At 39.9% G+C, this 15,188-nt stretch overlaps 1 protein-coding gene across 1 annotated transcript; it reads left to right on the plus strand.

Annotated features, from left to right (window-relative positions):
* Positions 1-291: 291 nt before the first annotated feature.
* On the plus strand, positions 292-2,975 carry LOC141656081 (uncharacterized). The gene is made up of 2 exons (XM_074463011.1): positions 292-1,341; positions 2,903-2,975. Exons 1-2 carry the CDS (start codon positions 324-326, stop codon positions 2,962-2,964), a joined length of 1,080 nt encoding a protein of 359 aa, XP_074319112.1. The 5' UTR covers positions 292-323; the 3' UTR covers positions 2,965-2,975.
* Positions 2,976-15,188: the final 12,213 nt, after the last annotated feature.

Genomic DNA, 15,188 nt, shown 5'->3' on the forward strand with positions numbered 1-15,188 from the left:
GTCGAATGTTAGTGACTCCCGCATGCTAAACTCTATCTACTAAATAAAAGTTTTAAAAACTTCACATTTTTCGCATATATTCAGTAGTTTACATTCCGCTTTATCGCGGGGTGTCACAGTTGGTATCAGAGCCTTTGTTGCTCCCGACGCACACACGTGTACCCCAAACTTAGTTTGAACTTGACCTTGAATAATGAATGAGAGATGGCTAGAACTAAGGACCTAAGTTGGTAGCCTTTTTGTGTATGCTTTGTGATAGGTTCTAACTTGTTCACTCTTGTGCAAAGAAGATGGTACGACCAACCAATGTGGAAAATGCTATCATGCAAGCCCTCACCCAAGTGCTTGCTAATCAACAAAATGCTCAACCCGCTCCCCCTACACATGAAGCCAACCGTCAAGGAAGTTATGCTTGGATTGCAAGTCAACTAGCAAGGAACAAGGCTAAGACCTATGGTGGTGAAGTGGATCCCGTTGCTCTCTCGGAGTGGTTTCGTGATATGGAGAAGAACTTATCTCTCTTTGATGCCCGAGAGGAGGACAAGGTGAGGTTAGCCTCTCACTTTCTTGTGAAGGAAGCCGATAGGTGGTGGACTTTGACCGGTCCTACCGCTACTCAAGACCCCAACTTTGATTGGAACCGCTTCAAGTCACTTGTGGAGACCCGCTTCTACCCTAAGGAGCTCAAGCAACAAAGGTTGAAGGAGTTCATGGACTTCAAGCAAGGGAAGCTATCAATTCAAGCCTACACCGACAAGTTTAATGAACTTGCTCATTATGCCTCCAAGTTCGTGAAAGATGAAGAGGATCGTGTCTACTTCTACAAGAACAAGTTGAATCCTAAGGTGGAAAGCATGGTGAGAAGAAACTCAACTACGTTTGTGGAAGTTTATGATGATGCTATTTGGGCCGAAAGCTCTTTGAAGGCCATTGAAGAAGAATCCAAGCCCCACTCCTCTTCTCATTCTTACCGTCCTGACTTTCATGGCAAAAGACCATTTGTACCTTCTACTTCCAACTATGCTAACAAGAGGAGGTTTGTGCCAAGGATACAAGACCATGGAGGACAAGAACCAAGAGCTCAAGAACCAAGAGGACAAGCTCACACCTCAACTAATAGGCTTAAGAAAGACCGTAAGTGCTACCATTGTAGGCAAGCTCTACACCCCGGAATTGGATGCTATGGCAAGCCCTTGACTTGCTTTCATTGTGCGAAGCCCGGACATCGTGCCGTGGATTGCCCCGAGAAGAAGGATGCTCCTACTCCAAATGCTAGGCCAAGAGGAACCATCTTTGTCATGAGTCGAGCCGAAGCCGCCGCTCATCCCGATATCATTACGGGTATGTTCTTAATTCTTAATCAACCTTGCCTTATTCCTTTTGATACCGGTGCATCTTTATCCTTTATATCTTCCAAGTTTTCTGAAAAATTAGCTCTTGAACCCATTCCTAGCGAGGAAACTTCTATATCTTTACCTTCCGGAGAAATGTCCCCTTGTTCCCTTTCTTTCTCCGACATTCCTATCTTTATTTCGGGAACCTTACTCCCCGCTAACCTACTTCGTTTTCCCCTTGAGGAATTCGATGTAATTTTAGGTATGGATTGGTTGTCAAAGTTGATGTTATCTTTTGACAAACTTGACTCCCTTTTGAGTTTAAAAGCGAAACTTTTACTTTTATATTGGCTTTTGTAAAAGGAAAATTTGTATAGATTACCTTTTCTTTTGATATTAACGTTGATCGGATGTTAGAACTCGTTATTAGAGACGTTTAATAACTTGTTCTACGCTTGTCGGCGAATGATTTTTGTTTTAAATTTGTCCTTGACTTGTAAAGTTAGCGTTCTTGTGTGCATGACAAGAGCAATTTCGTTCCATGAATGAGGCTTGTACTTTTGAAAACTCTTCATTAATGTTTTTGAAAGTATTTTGATTTTCGATTTACACAAATGATTTTCCTTTTTACCTTATCTTTGATTTGGAATGTTATGTTCTTGAATACGTAACGAGAACACTTTCGTTCCTTTGATGAGAATCTGGTTCTGTCGAAAATTTTATTTGAAACTTTTGAAAGAATTTTTATTTCTTACTATTTTTAACCTTTTAATGTTTTGGTTACCAATTTCAAAGGTTTAGTTTTATTTTTATTTTTATAACCTTTCATTTCTACTTTCAAGTTTCGAGGACGAAACTTTTTAAAAGATGGGGTGATTGTAACACCCGCGAATTTCTCATTTTGACATTTAAAATTTATTTAACCATTTAATTACCTTATTTTATATTTTTCAATTATTTAATTTAATTGGATTTATTTTTAAACAAGATTTTTATAAAGTAATATTTAAAGCTTAATTTATATAAAAATATGTGTTTTAGTCGGATAGTAATAATAATAATAATAGCGATAATAATAATAAAGTTCCGTCTTAAATTATAGTAGGTTTAAGACGAACCTCCGTCTAACAAAGAACCGTCACATGCTCACATGTGAGACTAAACTTATCTACTCTCGACCTATCCCGGGTCGACAACACGCCCCTTAATTTTGGCACCCAACTAATATAATAATAATATTTTACACTCTCCTGACGAATCCTAACCCACCAACACCCTTTTATTTTTGAAACCCCTGTGAAGCAGCCAAAAACGGCACCTGCAACAACAACATTACAGCAGCTCAACAAATCTCAAAACAAGCTCAAAAACCCATCAATGGCGACCGAAAAATCTTAGATTTCTAGCTCATTTTTCGACCAAACTCAATAATTCTTGCACCATTCTTCTCCTTATCTCTTCCTTCAACTTTTAAGGTAAGAAAGGCATAGCCTTGTGGAGTTACCGTCTCGACCCGTCTCATAAATGTGATGTTTTTAAGCTAACTCGGCTCTTATTACGGTTTCTAGGTGAAGACTTTGAGGACCCAGAAGGAAACTCGTTCATAATAGACCATTCTCTTGAATATTGAAGAAAGTTAAGGTAACGGTGATAGGTTACTCGACAAATGTTGAAATTCCGTCTTGTTGTAATCGTTTTACATGCTCTTGTTTAGTAAAGTTTAGCCCTTTTTGGTCTTCCTCTTGTATGTGGTTGAATTTGTGGTGCTACTGGTTATTTTACTTGACTATTTGGATAGTTTTTGACTCGTTTTCTACTATATTCGGTTATGGAGGAGGGCGTCATCGGGTTCCCTGCAAATGCCCTGTTATGTGCAGCGGCCATGCTTGTTTTGGTTCCTTTTTTTGAGTTTCTTGGATGAAATATGTATTGGTTATTTGTACTCTAAGCGTGCTTGTTTCCGTCTTACCTTTGTCTTCAATTTCCGTCTTTATTTTGGACAAAAATGGCAGCCGGAACTTTGTTTTGTACCGTGACTGTTACTGCTTTTCTTCTCTGTTTTGGGACGGAAAATCCGAGTTTTGCCTGGACGATATTCGGTGGTTTTGTTCTTGGATTGTCGTCTTTAGTTAGCCCGAGTCGATAGTCAGCTGCTTCTTTTTGTTGTTGTATCTCTTCCTCAACCAGTCTCTAGAAGAGTGTTAGATCCTTGCCTTCGATACGTGATTGTTCAATATAAACGTTCAACTATACATATGGAAATGGGGAGCTTGACAGGATGTTTAGGAGAGAGTATCAATGGTAGTGTTGACTTAAGTAGCTTGCAAGCATCACTAAATGTCCTGATTTCGCAGAGTTGAGTTTTGATAGGATTATAGACAATTAAGTACCATTAGCCATAGCCAATTCCTTATCTAATTGAAGTGTGTGTTTAGCTGAGGCAAACAACAAATGCCTGTGAGTTTCAGGGACATTTATCTTCTTTCTTCTTTTTTTTTCTGGTCATGGAGTTGAATGGCAAGAAATGTGGTTTTGGGACTGTTTTTGCGCCGATTATGGACTGTTTTTGGGGCTGTTTTCGGATAGCCTAGTTGCGGCTGTATTTAGACGGGACTAGACAGTTTCCATGGTGAGTTTGGGTTGTTTGTGGGTGGTAGTGAGTTGTAAAAAGGGGTGTGCCATTGAACCGTGGTATGAGTACTCTTGGCGCAAAGTTCGGTTTAATTGAAATAATTAAATATCCGTCTCGTATTTTATATAACGTAAATCGTTAATATCGTCTTTCGCATGTTTAGTTGTTGGGCTCATTTGATTGTGGTAAATGGACTTTTTATGCCTTATTAGTTGGACTAGTCATGTTTTATGAGTTGGATTTGTTAGATTTCATCAATTGGGCTTGAAATGTTCACTTGTTTGGGCTTAGGATGGTTCACATATTGGGCTCATGAATGAGCCATATGGGCTTAGTCACATTTTATTCCGTAATTTCATATAACGTAATTCATTCATTATCATTTATTATATTTTATTTAACCGGCGTGTTAAATTAGAAAATGGAATATCTATTAATATAAGACAAGTATGAGTTATCTTTATCAAATAGTTATTTGTGAAGAGTCATATTCGGATAAGGCCGTGTGTATTGTTCTTTGTGAGAGTCTTGGTCCTATCGGATACTAGGGGTGAGCTATAAGCCCTCTAGTTGCGATATGATCGTCGGGATTGATGTTCCCATCCGTACTCATGGTGAGATGCAAGCCATGAGTATGAATGTGACATTAATGGTCCCGTGTCATATGATGTTTGCATGATCATTCTTACTCCTATTGTGACTCAAGTCTGACGTTTTACATTGTGTGACTACTTGACATTCCTTATTTACCCCTTTCGGACCTTTGGTTACGAGTGTGTGCCATGTTTTCGGATTGGGTTATCTTTCCTTTTTCGGACCTTTGGTTACGGGTGTGTGCCATGTTTCCGAATTAGGATATCCTTCCGCCTTTCTTCGGACCTTTGGTTACGGGTGTGTGTCATGTTTCCGATTAGAGGTTACTCGACCTTTGGTTACGAGTGTGTGCCATGTTTCGAGTCTTGGATACGATTGGTATATCGTTTGTCGAATCGGGTGACGTCCATCCCGAGAGTCTGGATCCAGGTTTAGACTAGGACCGTATTATGATCGTCGTCCTACCAAGAGGTTGGAGTCTAGATGGTTTGTCTTGTGAGTTCATACTAGGTATATGTCTTACACTTGATGAGTCGGTCCATATGTGTTGGTTGACTTGGTTGTTCTACACCCTCGATTGCATATTCATTCTAACCTACCATGCCTATTCCATTAAGAAAGTAATATGCCTATCTCATCTTGATTATTCATTATATCTCCTTGTTCTTTATTGTTCATATATGATGCATGATTAATATGTTTAATTAAGTGTTTGTTACTTGCATTTCGACATTTTGTGGCTGGGAGAACCTTGAGTTACTCCCCACTGACTGTGGCGTTCATGTTTACATGAATGACAGGTTGTGAAGATGCTTATATGGGGTTTGACGTGTGAGCTAGCGAGTACCCCGAACTTTTAGATTTCTTATTCACCGCTTAGACTCACCTATTTCTTTATGTCATTCGAGGGATATATTTTCCCCACTTTTGACCGTTTTATTTGTATGGACCCTTGTTTTTATTTCCGCTTTTCCTTCTGTCGAATGTTAGTGACTCCCGCATGCTAAACTCTATCTACTAAATAAAAGTTTTAAAAACTTCACATTTTTCGCATATATTCAGTAGTTTACTTTCCGCTTTATCGCGGGGTGTCACAAAGCAGTCAGCGGTTTATCATCCAATATAGCACTAACAATGACTGGATACTGCTCCGTATCATCTAAGAATGCATATTTAAGATGAGAAGGAAGAGGCTTACGCTCAAGTACTTTTACCTCAATAGCACAAAGAGTATTTACCAATTGTTCTACCCTCTCTACTTCAGCTTCGGTGAGTTCACGCTAATCTATTGCAGCTTTAAGCAAATCCAAAACAACGTCATTGTTCTCCGGGTTATATGCACACTCATCTAACAACATCAAAGCTTCCAGTGGATCTTTTATCAAGGAATCCGACCAGAACTCATAAACAGACTTATCAACGATATCAACTGAATAACAAGTATCCTCTATCATTGGTCTAGCTAGTGTACCAGGCAAACTGAAAGTGATAGCGTCATCCCCTACTACAAGAGTCAAACGCCCTTGTTTGACATCAATAATGGCCCCAACTGTACATAGGAATGGTTTTCCTAATATAATCGGGGTCCGGGGATCTTCAGCTATGTCTAAGACAATGAAATATACTGGTATAAAGAACTTGCCTACTTTGACAGGCACGTCTTCTAGGATACCTACGGGTCGTCTAACTGATCTATCAGCCATCTGGAGGGTGATATTAGTCATTGTGACAGCGGGGGGCCCACGGGGGCTCTTGGGAGGAAGAGAACAAGCGTTTGCATTTTTGTTGGAGTCGCCACCAATTTTTATGTGAAATTGGAACCGTTCGAATACCTCGTGTCATGTCAAGACACAAAGTAGTGACATGAACACAAAGCAATCGTTACCCTTAGCATTCTTTGTCTAGAATGACTCTCGTGGATGCCAATGAACACGGATGTTCACAGAGATCTGGAGTAAGGGGTGAGGGTACGTATTAGGAAGCTCTTTTGATCGAACACCTAATCCTGCCCGCCTCGATAGCGGCCTCTACTAATGATTAGGGACATCATTTATACTTGATATATCGTCGATTATTTGCATGCAATGCAACATCCAAGTTTTAATCCTAGCATGTGAGATTAACTAAGTCGGTGAGACACATAGTTAGCAAACAATTGGGTCGAAGTAGGAATTTAATGCTCAATTACATGTGAAAACATACAAATGATAAAAAATTCAATGATAAATACAATAGGAAAATTACAATAATGAAAATTACAATAATTACAATGGATTAGGCGATTTATGTCGAAAATACCTTTTAAACGGATAATTCGGAAAAACGAATAAAGGAATAAATTAACGAACAAGTCAGAAGGCGATAATACGGATAATAGTCAATTAAACGTAAGCTAATTAAACTAGGTCAAGCAACAACAGAATTCAGAGACATAACTCAACCTGGAACAGGCGCAACAGGACTGCACCCTTTGGAAGAGGCCCAGTAGTTGCTGCGTCTGTTCCAAGGGTGAGTTCTGGCTGTGAAGTCGGAACTGCAAATCGTTAATGTTCGTGGGTTAATTTAATGATTGATTAATATATTTACTCGGATGGAAGTGATTAAATAGGTTATTTACATGTGATTGATGGTCATAAAAGCAATAAACATGGATGAGACGGAATAAAGACGGATTACTTACATAAACGAATGATTATTAACAAGTTAAACAAATCAAATTAATTAGGCTAATTACGATGGATTAAAGACGAATATATGATGGTGATAATAAATAAACAGATGCAAATATATCAATGATGAATTCCAGAGATTCAATATGGGTAAATCGAACCTCTAAAACCCGAATTGAGTTTAATGACGAAAACCCGCAAATATTGGTTATTTGGGATTTAAGTCGGATTTATGACGAATTATATGCTAGTTGAATGATGAACAATATACATATGAGATTATCATGCTATTACAGAGGACGAAGTAAGAAGAAAGGAAGCAGGAACTGCGGCAGCCTCACAAAGAGGCGCAGCAGGTACTGCGCTCCTTGGAAGAGGCGCAACAGTTGCTGCGTCCTTTCCCAACGGTTCGCCTTCTTGAAATCCGTAAAAAGAGGTTTTAAAGCACGGTTTTAGAAATCGGTTTTAAAGAGGTGTTTTCTACATAAACCTTACATTAATGATACAAAAGGTAAAGAATAATAAATAAAAGAGAGATTTATTCCCTCAGACTTACATGTTTGACAAAACGAGATGGACTAAGTTATCGATTAGCGATGCTCGACTCGAACTATAATGCAAATACGAAAGTGCCCTCGTAAGAGGAAAACGATTAGATTAATTATGTTAATTGATTGTGGAGTTGGTCAAATTGGTCGGTCATGCAAATGAGGCTGGTACTCAGAAGGATCCGAGCTTACGTGGTCGTATGTTCAAGCACGTAGATGCCAAAAAGTAAGAACGAAGGTCTAGAATGCAAAGGGAGAAGAGAAGGGCGGACACTCGCGTGAGAAATATGAGGAGCAAAGGCTCCTATTTATACTAACCACGTGAAGGAATTAGGGTTTCGGAGAGTCTTTGGAAATGAATCTCGGAAAGATATGAAAAAGATACGAAAATTACGCAGAAAAGGACATGGGAAGAGGCGCAGCAGCCACTGCGTCTCTTGGAAGAGGCGCAGCACCTGCTGCGTCTGTTCCCAAGTGGTTTCCTCCTGCGGAAGAAAGATTTCCGTGTTTAAGTTATGGAAGGACGGAATAATTTGGTTTTCCTTAATATTTTATGTGAATATTACGGGAAATTGTTTACCAAAGGATAAAGATTGTGAAATATTTATAAAATATGGAATAGAAATATCCGGAACGTTCCAACATTCGACTCGGGATTTAACGGTTATCAGAAAATGAAGACGGTTTTAGGCCCGGACTCCAAATGTACTCTAATTACTGTCAAAACGACCGTATCGGCGCGTAGATGACAACTAAGAGGTAGACATTAGTATTTGAGCAATCACTTGATGATAAACTTACGAACTGTCACAAATCGTTCCGCGTAGCAAACATGCGGCCAAATCATCACCGGGTGGTTTGGCGGGAGGTGCAGAAACGAGGTGTCTACAGTCATTTTAAGGTGACCCATATTAAGCTTCTTGCAGACAGAGTAAGGCATGACACTTACACTGGCTCCTAAATCACGGAGAGCCTTGTATATCACTTCATTTCCTATGGTACAGGTAATAGAGAAACAACCCGGGTCTTATATTTTAGGTGGAGCTTTATTGAGAATTAAATTACTAGACTCTTCCATAAATGCAACAGTCTCAAACTCACTCAGCTCTCACTTACGCGTCAAAATATCTTTCATAAATTTTTCTTAAGAAGGTACCTGGGTAATTAGCTCGATAAAAGGAACGGTCATCTGAAGATTCTTGACCACATCCACGAGTTTACCGTACTGTCGCTCGACCTTAGCATCTTTTAGACGTCCTGGATCAGGAATTCTGGTAACAATAAGCGACTCTGCGACTTTTTGTTTACCTTTGTCTAAACGTGGCAACTCCGCAGCAGAGGAAGATGACCCAGCAACAAGTTTAGACGTCAAAACAGCATCTTCGCTGCTACATGTGTTTGATCGAGTACAATTTTCACTCGATTGAGAGCTTTTATCGGGAGAACTGCTCGATCGAGGAACACGTACCTCTCGATCGAGATCTTCAATTTGGGCACTCCCCGATCGAGAACATATATCACTCGATCGAGGAATATCAGAGGAAAAACCACTCGATCGAGCACCAGATTCACCCGATCGAGGACTTGGACGAAGTTCAGCAGGGACGTCATTAATTTGTTCTTCCAAAACAGTTTTCGGACTCTCATTAACAAATAAATCCGCATTTTCCGGCATCTCTGGTCCATCATAAGTAAGACCACTATGGAGATTAATTGCATTGATCGGGTCACATGGAGGTAAGTAACTTGCTTGGTTCATTTGGTCAGATGTAAGTTGTGCGACTTGATCTTGCAACTTCTTCATAGAACCCTCATTTTCTTCCGCATTTTTCTGATGTTTAAGTGCCAAAGATAGCACCAAAGACTTCAACTTCGCTATTTCTATATTCGTAGAGGAAGGTTTATCTTGTTGCGGTATTGGATCAATGGAATTAGAGGTACTTGGTACGGTGATATCTTCATAGAGTTGAGAGAATGAGACTCCTTGCGTGAATTGTTGATAAGCACGGATTCGCTCTACCTCAGCCATACAAGTAATAGGGTCATGTCCCTCTGCACCACATATACCACAAATCACTACTTGCTCAATCACAGCATGGACCTGCTCATGGTCACCTGTAATTTCCAAAATCTCCGAATTGATACACCTCTCAATAGAAGTTTCCACTTCAGCTATAAACGAGTCACATGCTCTTTCATTCACTCGTCTGCCTCCTCCGGGATTTCCATACTCAACTACATGAATGGCCATATCTTCAATAAGCTGCCATCCTTTATCATCTTCAACATTCTTCTGAAATCTCCCTTTGGCTGCATTATCCAATATGGCTCTTTGATCAACATACAACCCATTGTAAAATTGGGTGCATAATAACCATCGTTGGAAACCTTGATGTGGCACAGAACGAACAAGTTTCTTGAACCTAGTCGAAGCTCCATTCAGATCTTCGGTAGGCAGTTGTGTGAATGTAGTGATTTGGGCTCTTAATGCATTAGTAATGCGTGCATTTTATATAGACTTTTTTTTACCGTGTTTGCACGTATTCCTATGCATATTTAGTAGTGTTTAGCTACAAATGTCCCCCGAATTGCCTACTTTGGTTTGTCTTGTATTATTTGCAGATATGAACCGGAGAGGAGCATAATCAAGTTTATTACATGTCCCTATGCATTCATTTAGGAGATGAGTTGAGTCGGAGCTTGGAGATTACTATTTTGAGATGCGCAAAGAAGTAATATAGTTAGGCGAGCAAAGGATTAGCTTCAAATTAGCTAGGCGCGCATTTTATATAGACAAGTAGATAGTGACCACCTCCCTGTGGAGATCGACCCTACTTAATGCTGACTTCTGTTAGTAGTACTTAGGTATTTAGTTTTGGTAATGAAACGACGGTATCAATTAGTGCGCTATAGTGGAAAATACCTTCTATAGAAGGCCAGGGCTAGAGAATTCCAGTCAGTAACACCGGCAACTTCCCTATCCTGATATCTCAACCATTCCCGGGCATCATCAGTCAAAGAAAAAGGAAAAAGAACTCCCTTGACCCTATCCTGTGTCACCCCATCAGCTAAAGGAATGGTGGAGCAATATTCACTAAACAACTCCATATGCTTACACGGATCTTCGCCAGCTGCTCCCTTGATGAGATTCCTCTCAACCAACTGAATGTAGGCCGGATGAATCCCAAAGGTGCCCGAATCTGTAGTAGGTAGCAAGAAACCTTTGGGCAGAGAATCTACCGTAGTTCTGAGTGATTGGCGATGTTCGGCATCTTAGCAAAATGAAGTTGTAAGGATAGCGGATATAACGATGTCCTCTTCTAGGACAGGTTACCTGCATTACAATTACAGCACTAGAGAAAATATGAGACCAGGGACAAAGTTAAAATAAAGCAACAAAATTACGCCACCTCCCCGGCAACGTCGCCACAATTTGACACGGCTGTCGCAACCCTATCAAAAATAAAACCAACTGGTCCCTATAAAATATATTAGAGGCAGTCGGGTATCGAATCTACAAGGAGATGGGAGAATGTATGCTAAACTAAGTCTGTCTAAGTAACTATTTCTTGGTGTTTTGGTTGTTTATTCTAAGCTACGAAGAGGTAGAGGAAAGAGAACAAAAGGGACAAGGATTAAACTTTAGAGAAAATAGAAAATAAAAAGAGATACCTAGGACAGTCGGTTCACCATGGTTTTCTAGGAACCTGATCTAAGGTCATAGGTCAGCATAAACGCGGTCTGCAGGGTAATGAAAAGGTCCTCTCGGTTCGCTATTCGCCCTAAAACATTACTAGCTTAGCTTTCACCCTCACTAGCATGCCCTAATGTTCATTGCAGGTCTTACCTATTCCAATATCTCGATCAAGGTCAAGGTGTACCAATTCAATTACCAAAATGTGTCAACTCAAGCAACTAATCGCAATTAAATGCAATGATTAACAACACAAACCTAATTTGCAACAAACCCTAATCACCTATTCATAATTCCCTAATTATCATGGTTCCCCTATGTCCTCTCAAAGATGAATTAGCTATGCATTATAGATATTGAAGAAATAATGATAAACACAACAAATAAATTAAACATAGTTATTAATTAGATGAGATAATAGAGAAAGAGAAATCAATAGAAAAGATAAGAACAAGAATGAAATTGCAATAACGATTAAAAAAGACGAGATTAGGAATACCGAATACAAGACAGTAGTAATGGAGTAATTAGGTCTAGAGAGTAATGTTCTAAGAGAAGGAATGACAAGGAAGAGAAGAAGTTCCTATTACTGCCATCCTTCCCCTTATTTAATCTAAGGTACAAAATAGAATATCCGGAAATTTCCGGAAATTAGAAATAAACTACTCGATCAAGGACAAAACTCAACAAACCTCTCGATCGAGTAACACAAGCACTCGATCGAGGAACTCAATAACCGCCTATCTCGATTGAGTAAAGGGAGGACTCGATCGAGGTCTTTCTTCATCCAAAGGAACTCGATCGAATGGTTTTGACAACCAATCTGGTCGAATGAGAGGAACAACACCATATCAACGCAAGTGCCCTCAAAGCATCTTCCGAAACCACTTCACGCATCCTTAGGCATCAATATCCAAGCTCCGATTATTCTTTCTCCGAAATGCATGCAAACGGGGCAAGTTAGGCTCGATTGTGCTCCTTTCGGCTCCTTTTTACAAATAATATAACACAAACCAAAGTAGACTATTCAGGGGACATTTGTAGCTAGTCGCCACAAAAATAGCACAGAAATGCGTGCAAAAATAAAGTAAAAACCATATATAAAATACACGCATCATTAAATGTGGTTCATTATCCCGAGGACTTCAAGGTGGAACAAGTTGTGTTCTATTTGAGAGATGCTGCGGGAGAGTGGTGGGATAAGGTAAGGGAGAATGCCTTAGATTTGTATCTGAAGCAGGGGAAGTCAGCTATACCATGGAGTGAGTTTAAGAGAGATATGCGTCGAGAGTTTGTACCTAAACATGTTCGCAGTAAGCCGAGGGAAGAGTTTGATGATTTTAAATTAACTCCGAATATGACTGTGGCTGAGTAATATCATAAGTTTAATGAGAAGTCTAGGTATGTAGAGGATATGGGGCTGAATCAGGAAAACTTGGCACTGAGATTTGAGAAGGGCTTGATTTGCAAGATAATGGAGAAGCTAACAGTTGGGGTCCTTACAGATGTTAAGGAACTTTCTGAGCGAGCAGGGAGAGCTGAGAGGTTGGTCGAAATGGCCAAGGAAAACAAGGAGAGAGGTCCTGAGAAGAGAAAGGCTGAAAGGGAGGGTGGTGGCCAGTCTAGTTACAAGAGGGATAACCATAACCAGGTGAGGGCTTACTCATCGGGATCGGGTTTTAGTAGTGGAGATTCATATGGGTGTGGTTGTGGTGGTAGTAGTAGTAGCTAGAATCTATCTTGCTATAACTGTGGCGTTATGGGCCACAAGACGCATGAGTGTACTAGTGTTGTGGGGAGAGGTTTTCAGAGGCCGTCGCAGGGGAGCTTTTCGTAGGGTCCGCCTCAGAGTTTTGCTAGCAACAGGCCGGCTGGGTCATGGAATAACCAAGGAGGTCAGAGTAACAACAATGGTGGATCGAACCGCAATGGTAGTAACTCTTATCAGAAACCGGCACCTAACAACAATCAGGGTACGACTGCCAAGCCATATACTTCAGCTAGTATAGTCCAGGTAGGTGGACAAAAGACCAGTGGCAAATTATTCATGATGGACAAGAAAGCTACTGAGGATGATGCTCACGTGATCACGGGTACCTTTCTTGTTAATGATGTTTCTACCTTTGTTTTGTTTAATTTGGGGGCGTCACATTCTTTTGTATCGTTGAGTCGTGCTAAGCTTTTGGGTTTCAGAGAGTTTGAGTCTATAAAAGATGATGTTTTTATAACATCGGGTGAGTCAACGTCTTGTGAGAGTTTGTATAAGGGTGTATCTATGATAGTTGGGCAGGTTGACCTTCAAGTGTATTTGTTAGAGTTTCCCATGGGTGGTTTTGAGATGATAGTTGGTATGGATTGGCTGGGTAAGTACAAGGCTAGAATAGATTCACCAAAAGAGAGTCTCTTTGAGAGGTCCTAAGGATATGGGAAAATTTATGCTAGACTAAGTCTGTCTAAGTAACCGTTTCTGGGTGTTTTGGTTGTTTATTCTAAGCTACAAAGAGGTAGAGGAAAGAGAGCAAAAGGGACAAGGATTAAACTTTATAGAAAATAGCAAATAAAGAGAGATACCTAGGACAGTCGGTTCACCATGGTTTTCTAGGATTTTGATCTAAGGTCATAGGTCAACATAAACGCGGTCTGCAGTGTAATGAAATGGTCCGCTCGGTCCGCTATTCGCCCTAAAAAATTACTAGCTTAGCTTTCACCCTCACTAGCATGCCCTAATGTTCATTGCAGGTCTTACCTATTCCAATCTCTCGATCTAGGTCAAGGTATACCAATTCAATTAGCTAAATGTGTCGACTCAAGCAACTAATCGCTATTAAATGCAACGATTAACAACACAAACCTAATTTGAAACAAACCCTAATCACCTATTCATAACTCCCTAATTACCATGGTTCCCCTATGTCCTCTCAGAGATGAATTAGCTATGCATGATAGATATTGAAGGAATAATGATAAACACAACAAATAAATTAAACATAGTTATTAATTAGATGAGAGAATAGAGAAAGAGAAATCAATAGAAAAGATAAGAACAAGAATGAAATTGCAATAACGATTAATAAAGACGAGATTAGGAATACCGAATACAAGACAGTAGCAATGGAGTAATTAGGTCTAGAGAGTAATGTTCTAAGAGAAGGAATGAGAAGGAAGAGAAGAAGTTCCTATTACTGCCATCCTTCCCCTTATTTAATCTAAGGTACAAAATAGAATATCCGGAAATTAACTAAAGATTGCGTATCAGACTAAACCTCTCGATCGAGTAGAAATAAACTACTTGACAAAACTCAACAAACCTTTCGATCGAGTAACACAAGCACTCGATCGAGGAACTCAATAACCGCCTATCTCGATTGAGTAAAGGGAGGACTCGATCGAGGTATTTCTTCATCTAAAGGAACTCGATCGAATGGTTTTGACAACCAATCTGGTCGATCGAGAGCAACAACACCATATCAGCGCAGGTGCACTTAAAGCATCTTTCGTAACCACTTCACGCATCCTTAGGCATCAATATCTAGGCTCCGATTCTTCTTTATTCGAAATGCATGCAAACATGGCAAGTTAGGCTCGATTGTGCTCCTTCCGGCTCCTTTCAGCAAATAATACAAGACAAAACAAAGTAGACTATTCGGGGGACATTTGTAGCTAGCCGCCACAAAAATAGCACAGAAATGCGTGCAAAAAAAAAGTAAAAACCATATA

This window comes from Silene latifolia, chromosome 5 (genome assembly GCF_048544455.1).
Source record: "Silene latifolia isolate original U9 population chromosome 5, ASM4854445v1, whole genome shotgun sequence".
In the NCBI taxonomy this organism is placed as follows: Eukaryota; Viridiplantae; Streptophyta; class Magnoliopsida; order Caryophyllales; family Caryophyllaceae; genus Silene; species Silene latifolia.